General features: G+C 53.8%; 1 protein-coding gene across 1 annotated transcript in view; it reads right to left on the bottom strand.

The window, feature by feature from the left end:
- ZC3H3 (zinc finger CCCH-type containing 3) overlaps positions 1 to 10,406 on the bottom strand; it is a gene marked incomplete at its 5' end in the record, with an annotated part of 117,862 nt that overhangs the window by 22,464 nt on the left and 84,992 nt on the right. The window contains 3 exons of the mRNA XM_027668236.1: positions 3,603 to 3,734; positions 7,477 to 7,546; positions 9,422 to 9,577. Coding sequence (XP_027524037.1) covers positions 3,603 to 3,734; positions 7,477 to 7,546; positions 9,422 to 9,577 — 358 coding nt within the window. The remainder of the gene's footprint in view (positions 1 to 3,602; positions 3,735 to 7,476; positions 7,547 to 9,421; positions 9,578 to 10,406) is intronic.

The following is a 10,406-nucleotide window of genomic DNA, read 5'->3' on the forward strand; positions in this document are numbered from 1 at the left end:
AGGAGGGATGTGGAGCCAGAGAGGAGCAGCTCATTGTCTTTGGAAAACCCTGGGGAGCCCCTGGGAGAGAGGCCCCATTTCTCCCTCTCTTCCCACTTCCAGGGGGAAGGTCAGGGAGCTCCAGGAAAGGTGGCACAGAGACCTCCACGGTGGGAATCTCTTCATGGATTTAGTTGACACGGATGCCATCATGTTTAGGGATGATCCAGATATCCATGGGGATATTTGGAGCCCTATTTCACCCACTGCTTCACCAAGCTCAACTTGCAGGTCCCTCCAATCCCTTTGGGAAGCACAAAAAGGTGGAGAAATTCCCGAGCCACGACCGAGGAACCCGTTGAGGATGCTGGAAATCAAGGCCCTCTCTTTGCCACTGGTTCCACCTTCTGGAAACAGAATCCCAGGATCATTTAGGTTGGAAAAGACCACCCCCAAGATCAGAGAGTCCAACCTGTGACCAAATAATTAATATTGGGGATGACATTCCCTTAATGAAGGAACTGCCCCTCTCCCAAAGGGTGGAGGGACCTTGGCCCTCTCCAGCCCAAATTCCCGGAAAAAGGGATTTGGGAATGCCAACTTAAAGCTTTCCCATGTTATCCCACATAATTCCTGATGAAGCCAGAGCAGGTTGGCCCTGGTAGTTGGGAGTTCCAGCCCATGGGATGGGTCAAAGGCTTGATCCACTTGTCCTGGAATCCTCCGAGACATCCCAGGAAGTGCTTAAGTGGCGCCGCTGCCATGTCATAAATTATGGATCATAATGGACACTTTTGATGGCAGCCTGATAAAAACCAGGAATTGCTCTTTGGGGAGGGGCACAAGGAGGAAAACGCCACGGGGAGAAGAGCCCCGTGTGCCGAATTCCAACATAAAAGCACCTAAATCCCAAATTATTCCTTCCCTTCTCCGAGTTTATCCACCCAGGATGTCGCTCCGGCGTCTCCCCCGTTCCCGGGGCGGGGAAAGGCGGAACGAGGGCAAGATTTACTCCCGGCCTAAATTATTCACTGGGAAAAGGGAGCGTTGCCTCTTTAACGAGCCGTCGTTTTTTATGGAAGCCGAGGTTAACATTTTTCCCTCGATTCAGGAGAATATTAGAAACTCTCCGGGGTCCATTTGAGGACTTTCCGCTCGGAGCAAAAGGCCCGGACTCAGCACTTTCGATATTATTTAGAGGATAAAATTAACCCTTAATGGCCCACGCTGGTATTTCTCCCTCCCCCAGTTCAATCTGGCCCTCTCAGCACTTTCTCCCCCATCCATAATTACAGGCTGCTATCCATCATCCGGAGGAGAATGCCTTCCCCGACGCTCCCAAAGTGACGCCGTAAGCACTTTTCCTAATAGAATAAATATTCTAACTATCTCTTTGATATTTTCATTTAAATTGCAATAGTTTTTTTCGAAACGAATTGGCACAGGCCCCTGCCTGCGTGGTTGGCGCCGGGCCGCAGGGGAGGCCGGCGGCGTTCCCGCGTTTTCCTTCCCGGGAATTGTTTATCCCATCCCCTCCAAGAAGGAATTAAGCCCAGACTAATTTATTAGAGCTTCCCTCCGTTGCTGCTGATGTGCTGCTTGCCCTAAAACTCTCCCTTTTTAGCTTCTTTTTCCCCCCTCCCTTCTTCTTGCCTGGTTTTTGCTCCGTGGTGCTTTTCTCCTTGGGAAAAGGTGGGACTTGGCTTAAAGGTTGGACTTGATGGGCTTCAAGGTCTTTTCCCGACCTAAACGATCCAATTAGTCCACCCAAGGTCACGTTTGGATTCTGTTTGGAGCCTGGGACAGGTGATGTCGTCACAGGGACGGGAACGGGGCGCCCACGCTCCGCTTGGCCAATGAGGGATGGAGAAAAGGAGGAGAAAAGCCCTTTGGAGCTCCAGCACATGGATCCAAGCATCCAACTGCTCATCCCAGCATCTTCCCCGGTGGGAAGCAGCCGAAACCATGAGGCAGGAAGAGATCTCCAGGAGCAGCAAGTCCAAGCCCAGCATGTTTAAGGGGACGTGAATGAAAGTGCTGTCGGTTGCTGTCGGCTCACGGAAGCGGATGAACCGATCCAGGACATGGAGGAGATGGTTTTTCCATAGGAAAAGTATCCCAGATGTGCCTCCCAGCTTCCCAGAGGAAGAGGATGGCTGCCATCCTCCCCCTGGGCTCAGGGATGGCCCAACGCCACACAGAAAATCATGGAATCATGGAATGGTTTGGGTGGGAAGGGACATTGAATGTCATCCAGTCCCACCCCCCGCCATGGGCAGGGACATCTCCTGCTATCCCAGCATGCTCCAACCTGGCCTGGAACACTTCCAGGGATGGGGCAGCCACAGTTTCTCTGGGAATTCCATCCCAGCCCCTCACCTCACCTCTCCCAACCAAGAATTCCTTCCCAATATCCCATCTATCCCTGCCCTCTGGCAGTGGGAAGCCATTCCCTGTGTCCTGTCCCTCCATCCCTTGTCTCCAGTCCCTCTCCAGTTCTCCTGGAGCCCCTTTAGGCCCTGCAAGGGGCTCCAAGGTCTCCCTGGATCTTCCTCTTCTCCAGGCTGGACATTCCCAGATCTCCCAGCCTGGCTCCAGAGCAGAGGAGCCCCAGCCCATGGAGCACCTCCATGGCCTCCTCTGGACTCTCTCCAGCAGCTCCACACCCTTGGGAGGACCCCAGTGAGGACCTGAGCTTGCTGCCACCCCCTTCTCCCGCCCCTTACAAAGAATGGGGGAGCCACAAGATGTTGGATAAACCCAAACATTCCATTTTTTTGCACTTTAAGAGCCCTAAAATTCCAGGGAAGCTGCTCTGCCTCAAGCTCTGCCCGTTCCATCGGGTGCCATAAGCTCATGGATGACGTTGGAACTCTCCCCAGGGTGCACAGGAAGTCCATGCAGGACTTCACTGATCCAAACCAGAGGATCCCCAGGACCTGGAGTTGGCTCCATGAATCCCCAGGACCTGGAGGTGGCTCCATGAATCCCCAGGACCTGGAGGCGACTCCATGAATCCCCAGGACCTGGAGGTGGCTCCATGAATCCCCAGGACCTGGAGGTGGCTCCATGAATCCCCAGGACCTGGAGGTGGCTCCATGAATCTCCAGGACCTGGAGGTGGCTCCATGAATCTCCAGGACCTGGAGGTGGCTCCATGAATCCCCAGGACTTGGAGGTGGCTCCATGAATCCCCAGGCACATCCCTGAGCTCGGCTGGGAAGGTTGGTCTCGCTCCCAAGACTAAGCCACAATATTTAAGGCTCAAGTTTTAACCCCTCCTGGAGCCAGCATGGAAAAAAAGCTTTAACATCCATGGATTTCCAATGGAAAACAGGGAATCACAAGCCTTTTCTTTTCCATCTGTTTAGGGGAGGGGTTTTCCAGGCAGGGGAACACGGACACCCCGGGAAGAGCCTTCCCGGGGAGCACAACAATTATGAGTTGAAACCTTGGATTTCATTCCTTTTTTTTTTTCCCCTGCCTGTAAATTCACTTTTCCACAACCCTTGGGAAAAGCAGTTCATCCCCTCCAGGCGTTTTCCAGCCCCGTGGCGCCGTCGGAACGTCGCTCGCGCCTTCGGACCCTGGGAAGCCGGGATAAATAAACCCCCCCTTCCTTACCTTTTCTCCCATGGGACAATATCCCTTGAGGAAATCCTGGCACACCTCTGCCTTCCTGGACACGTAGACGTGGCTGTAGGGGCAGTTGCTGTTGCTGCAGATCCCCTTCAAGTAGTAGGAACACACCGGCATCTGGAAGAGAAACCCAGATCCGGAATCATTCCGAACCCTCCCCAGAGTGGAAATAAAGAGAAACCTTTTGCCAGCCACTGATCCCAGAGAGATTTTTTAGCTCTTCCATTGGCGTCCTGCAAGGAATATCTCTGATGTTCCGTGGTCCTGGTGTGTGAATACGCCCAGCTCGGCATCCCTTGGGATGCTGGAGGGAATGGAAAGCAGGGAGTGGCCACCAGGAGGGAAACCTGGAGAACGTCATTCCCAAGGGGTGATGCCGCCATGGAGATGGGAATAGCAGCAACAGGGATCAACATTCCACAAGGGGTTCTGGCCACCACAAAGGCCAAAACCCCATCCTAGGGGTGCTCCCCTGTTTGGCTTTTCCATGGATAAAGGCTCCACAAGGTGGGTCTCAGATCTTCCACAAGGATTTTGGAGAGGCTGCATCATTTCAAGGAACCCCCACCAAGGGCTGCAAGCAATGGGATGTCCCTGTGGGATTGCTCCAGGAGGGATGTCCTGGAGGGATATCCCAGGAGGGAGAGACAGAAAAGACAGGGAGAGCCCAGGTTCCTTTCAGATCCAGAGATTTGAAAAGGGGAGCGTTGGATCCAGAGGCACAGCCCTGCTCCCACCCCCCACATTCCCGAGGCACCACAGGGAAAACCGACTGAGCAGGATCCAAACTTCACCTCCTGCCAGCTGTTGGAATTAACTCCGAATTCCCAGCCTGCTGCGATATTCCAGCATCCTTAACTCACCCCCTACCACAGGTAGAATGTGCTGAGCTGGTCCAGCTCCTCCTGCCCTGCCCACATCCCGAATTTCCTCCCTGCAGAGCAATCCCTCCGTTCACTGGCAGCATCCCAGTCCTGCCAGTTCCTTTCCCTCTCCTCCAGGTTCCTTTCCTTCTCTGGACTCCTTCCCTTCTCCTCCAGGCTCCTTTCCCTCTTCTCCAGGTTCCTTTCCCTCTCCAGGCTCCTTCCCTTCTCCTCCTGGTTCCTTTCCCTCTCCAGGCTCCTTCCCTTCTCCTCCTGGTTCCTTTTCCTCTCCTGCTCTTTTCCCTCTCCTCCAGGCTCCTTTCCCACTCCTCCATGGTCCTTTCCCTCTACTCCAGATTCTTTTCCCGCTTCTCCAGGTTCCTTTCCCTCTCCTCCAGCCTCCTTTCCCTCCAGGCTCCTTTCCTTCTCCTCCAGGCTCCTTTCCCACTCCTCCATGGTCCTTTCCCTCTCCAGGCTCCTTTCCCACTCCTCCAGATTCTTTTCCCTCTCCTCCAGGCTCCTTTCCCTCTCTGGACTCCTTCCCTTCTCCTCCAGACTCCTTTCCCCCTTCTCTAGCTTCCCTCTCCTCCAGGTTCCTTTCCTTGTCCAGTCTCCTCTCCCTCTCCTCCAGGCTCCTTCCCTTCTCCTCCAGGCTCCTTTCCCTCTCCAGGCTCTCTCCAGGTTCCTTTCCCTCTCCAGGCTCCTCTCCCTCTCCTCCAGCACCACAACATTCCCAACCCTACAACAACCCCGGGCGGGGACTATCCAGGGAAAAAAAAAAAACAAACCACCCTTATCCCTGAAGGGCACGGGGAGGGTTTGTAAGGAATCGAGAGAGAGAGAGAGGCAAGAAAACAAAAGGGACGCTCGAAAAAAAAAAAGAAAAAAAAAGGAAGAGTTTATCTTTAATTGCCTTTGAAGCGCCGACATTCCCGAAAGGACGGGGGCTCGGGAAGCCGCCAACGACTCCCTTAATGCGCCTTTTGATGGAGAGCCCGAATTAGCGCTAATAAAAAGGGATAATAAAGGCGGCTCTGCCCCCGAGGCGCGGCCCCTCCCGCCCGCCGAGCCCGGGCCATTATCGAGGGGCAGCAGCTCCGCGGGTTTAATTAACCTTGTTAATTGTAAGCGGCCCGGCCGCACAAACAACCCCCGCGCGTTCCTTGGCGCTGCGGGGGAGGCGCTTCCACGATCCCAAACTCCGCGGGAGCCTCCCGACTGCTCCCGGGCTGACTTTGGAAGGTTAGGGAGGAAAAAAAATGCTGATTCCTCGCCGAGCTCCTCGAGGGGAAAAGCTGTTGGAGCAGCTCCCCTGCGCTCCCAAACTGCCTCGCTCCGGGGCACTGGGTTCCCTCCATCGCTGCTGGAGGAATCCGTGGCTCTGATCCCGCCTGGAGAATTCCCTGGGCAGATGCTCCTCACCCAGGGAGAGGAGAGCAAATTTCATCCAATTTGCCCTGTGTCCCCTCTGGAGCAAAATTCCCTAACTGCCAGTTTTCCCTCTCTCCCAGGCTCCTTTCCCTCTCCCCCAGGCTCCTTTCCCTCTTCACCAGGGTCTCTAGCCCCCAGACTCCTTTCCCTCTTCTCCAGCTGTCCTTCCTTCCAGGCTCCCTTCCTTCTCCTCCTCCTCTCCCTCTCCTCCAGGTTCCTTTCCTTCTCCTCCTCCTCTCCCTCTCCTCCAGGCTCCTTCCCCTCTCCTCCAGGTTTTCCTTTCCCTCTCCTCCAGGTTCCTTCCCCTCTCCAGGATCCTTTCCCTCTCCTTTCTCTCTCCTCCAGGATCCTTTTCCTCTCCTCCAGGTTCCTTTCTCTCTCCTCCATATTCTTTTTCCTCTCCAGGGAAAGCTCTGGGGCAGCTGAACCCACGTGGCTTTCCCACAGAAAACTGGGATTATCCTCATTTTTCAATGGGGAAACTGAGGCACGGGAGTGCTCCAAGGTTTCATCCTGAACCCAAGAGCTCTTGATCCTTCACCTCCTGGAAGGAGAAAAGCTGTTGGAGCAGTTCTTCTGCACTCCCAAACTGCCTCACTCATAGGCACTGGGTTCTCTCCATCGCTGCTGGAGGAATCCGGGGCTCTGATCCCACCTAGAGAATTCCCTGCTCTGCCCTGCAATCCTCTGTGGAGCAAAATTCCCCTAACTGCCAGTTTTCCCTCTCCCCCAGCCTCCTTTCCTTCTCCCTCAGGCTCCTTTCCCTCTCCACCAGGGTCCTTTGCCCCCAGACTCCTTCCCTTCTTCTCCAGCTTTCCCTTCCTTCCAGGTTTCCTTTCCTTCTCCTCCAGGTTCCTTTCCCTCTCCTCCAAGCTCCTTTCTCTCTCCTCCAGGCTCCTTTCTTTCTCCTCCAGGTTCCTTTTCTTCCAGGATCTTTCCCCTTTTCTCCAGGTTCTTTCCTTTTCCCTCCAGGTTCCTTTTCCTCCAGGATCTTTTCCCTTTTCTCCAGCTTTCCCTTCTCCTCCAGGCTTCCTTTCTTCTCCTCCAGGCTCCTTTCCCACTTCTCCATGGTCCTTTCCCTCTCCAGGCTCCTTCCCTTCTCCTCCAAGCTCCTTTCCCTCTCCTCCAAGCTCCTTTCCCTCTCCTCCAGGTTCCTTTCCCTCTCCTCCAGGTTCCTTTTCCTCTCCTCCAGGTTCCTTTCCCACTCCTCCAGGTTCCTTTCCCTCTCCTCCAGGCTCCTTTCCCTTTTCTAGGCCTCTTTTAGAACCTCGGGGTGGGGAGGGACTGGATGGAATTCCCAGAGAAGCTGTGGCTGCCCCTGGATCCCTGGAAGTGTCCAAGGCCAGCTCGGAGCAACCTGTGCTAGTGGGAGGTGTCCCTGGCCATGGCAGGGGGTTGGAAATGGATAACCTTCCAAAATCCCTTCCAACCCCAACCACTCCATGGTTCTATCCTGATCCAGGAGCCTGAAAAGCTTGGGAAGCAAACCCCAAACTCAGCTGGAAACCCTCCATGAGGGAGAACCTTCCCACAACTCCCCGCGTCCCTCGGAATGTCACACCGACCTTGTCCTTGGACACTTTGTGGGAAAAGGGGCAGGTCCCATCCGTCTTCTTGCACGTGCCACGGAGAAACCTGGAATTACAGCAGAGGGAGAGGGTTGAGCAGGAGGTGGGTCCCAAACCACGAGGTTTTGACACACACTCATCGCTGAGACCCTAAATTGGGGAAGGTTCCTCCTGTTGGAAAAGCAGCTGCTGATTCCCAATGGATTCGGTCCTTTCATCCAATTTGGCTGCTCCTTAGTTGGCAGAGCAAGGGCTGTACCCCAAAAATTCAGGGATGATGCTTCCAGAAGGAGAAAAAGTCCTTCCAAGAGCCCTGATTCCTCCAGGATGGAATCACCATCCCTGGAGTGTTCCAGGGGGAGTTTGGATGAAGCTTGGAGCAACCTGGGCTAGTGGAAAGTGTCCCTGCCCGTGGGAGGGGGCTGGAATTCCGTGATCTTGAAGGTCCCATCCAACCCAACCCATTCCATGACTCCATGATTCCGGATGAAGCTCCGGGAGGAGCTCCAGGTGGGAGCGGCCAAACCCCGGAGGAGCAGAAGCAGGCACAGGACAGATCCTAAGATCCCAAAGGATGTTTGGAGCCAGAAGTTTTCCCAGGAGGCTGCCACTGTGACAGGAGATTCACAAAATTAAGGGATGATAAGGGAAAAAGCTAAAGATTGGGATTGGGGTCAAAGGCACCAGGAGGAGGAGACACAAGACCGGGAGAAAATCAGTGTTGTCCTCCAGTGATCCTCGGAAACAGGGCAGAATGGAGATCCCAAAGACCTCATGGAGCAGCAATTCCTAAAGCAGGCAAGGAGCTGTGGGATGTGTTGTGGTTAAAAAACCCCATAAATCACCTTTCCCTCCTCCCTGATCTCCCACCGAGCCCGGGGCGGCTTCCAAGCGATCCCAGCCCAGCAGCAATTTTTATGGAGAAATTTACTCCGGGAGTTCATCGGCGGATTTGGCTTTCCTGCACTTTTTAAATGACTAATAATGGAGTTTAATCAACTCCTGGGCAGGTCTAACGAGCTGGCAACGGGAGTCCGTTCTCCTGGAATTAATCATCTGCTCTCGGAGCCGCGCGACGTCACCGGATGAGGGAATGGAAGCTGTTGTATGGATTCGAGCAGATCTGGGAAGTGCTGCCGCTGGAATCGCCCGGTGTGTGGTCAGGGAAGGGTCTCAAGTCCCTCAGCTCAGAAGAGAAGGATCCAGGGAGAACTTGGAGCCCCTTCCAGGGCCTGAAAGGGCTCCAGGAGAGCTGGAGAGGGACTGGGGACAAGGGATGGAGGGACAGCACACAGGGAATGGCTTCCCATTGCCAGAGGGTTAGATGGGATATTGGGAAGGAATTCCTGGCTGGGAGGGTGGGGAGGGGCTGGAATGGAATTCCCAGAGAAGCTGTGGCTGGCCCTGAATCCCTGGAAGTATCCAAGGCCACGCTGGAGCAACCTGGGACAGTGAGAGGTGTCCCTGCCCATGGCAGGGGGTTTGGAATTCCATGACCCTCAAAATTCCCTTCCAACCCAATCCACGGATGAACAAGGGCTTTATTTTCCCTGCTTTGCCAACACTTGGAAACAAATCATCAATTACTAAAGCAGGACAATTATTTCCAAGATATTTTGTTCCCAGGTGCTGGGATGGATTTCCCAGGGAAGCTGTGGCTGCCCCATCCCTGGGAGTGTCCAAGGCCAGCTTGGAGCAACCTGGGACAGTGGGAGGTGTCCCTGCCCACAGCAGAGGGTCGGAATGGGATGACCCTCCAAAATCCCTTCCAACCCCAACCACTCCATGATCCTACAACCTTTTCTTATCCTCTTCCCGCAGATCCCTCCCAACCCAAGAACACCCATCCCTGCGATCCTACAACCCTCTATCACCCTGTTTCCCTTTGGAATATCACACCAAAGCCCACCAACATCCCGGCAGCTTCCACATCCCTCCCCACCTGGTGCAGACGGCGACTTTGTCGGGATCGTGGATGTAGGGGCAGCTGTCGCCGCGGTTGCACTTCCCGAAGCGGTTGTAGTACATGCAATATTCCTTCTTCTTCCTCCTCTGCTTGGCCTGGCGGATGATGGCCAAGCTCCTCTGCACAGCACGGCTGGGGGACAAACACAGCCAGGGTCAACTCCACCATGGAGGCACTTCCACGCCGCTGGGGAGCCCAAAATTCACCTCGGAGAGGGAGATGTTTGGAAGTTTAGGCTCACAAGCTCTCAAGGATTTTTGATTTTCGGCCAATTTTACCCCAAATCATTAAAAATCTTCCAAGGTGACACCAATGAAATCCCTCCCCACCTCCACATCCTCTGATTTTATGAGCATGGAGAGGCTTCCTACATTTTTTAGGGAATAGGATGAGGAAGAAACATCCTTTTCCACTCTGGGCTCATGCACCAAAGGAGCCCCAAATTCACTTTGGAGAGGGAGATGTTTGGAAGTTCAGGCTCAGAAGCTCTCAAGGATTTTTGATTTTCGGCCAATTTTACCCCGAATCATTAAAAATCTCCAAGGTGACACCCCCACCTCTGTATCATCTGATTTTATGAGTTCCCTACGTTTTTAGGGAATAGGATGAGGAAGAAACATCCTTTTCCATGCTGGGCTCGTGCAGCAACTTGGAGAGTGAGATGTTTGGAAGTTCAGGCTTACAAACTCTCAAGGATTTTTGATTTTTGGCCAATTTTACCCTGAATCATTAAAAATCTTCCAATGAAATCCCTCCCCAACTCCACATTCTCTGGTTTTACGAGCATGGAGAGGCTTCCTACATTTTTTAGGGAATAGGATGAGGAAGAAACATCCTTTTCCACTCTGGGCTCATGCACCAAAGGAGCCCAAAATTCTCCTTGGAGAGTGAGATGTTCGGAAGTTCAGGCTCAGAAGCTCTCAAGGATTTTTGATTTTCAGCCAATTTTACCCCAAGTCAT

This window comes from Corapipo altera, unplaced genomic scaffold, assembly GCF_003945725.1.
Source record: "Corapipo altera isolate COAL_440 unplaced genomic scaffold, ASM394572v1 206, whole genome shotgun sequence".
Lineage (NCBI taxonomy): Eukaryota > Metazoa > Chordata > Aves > Passeriformes > Pipridae > Corapipo > Corapipo altera.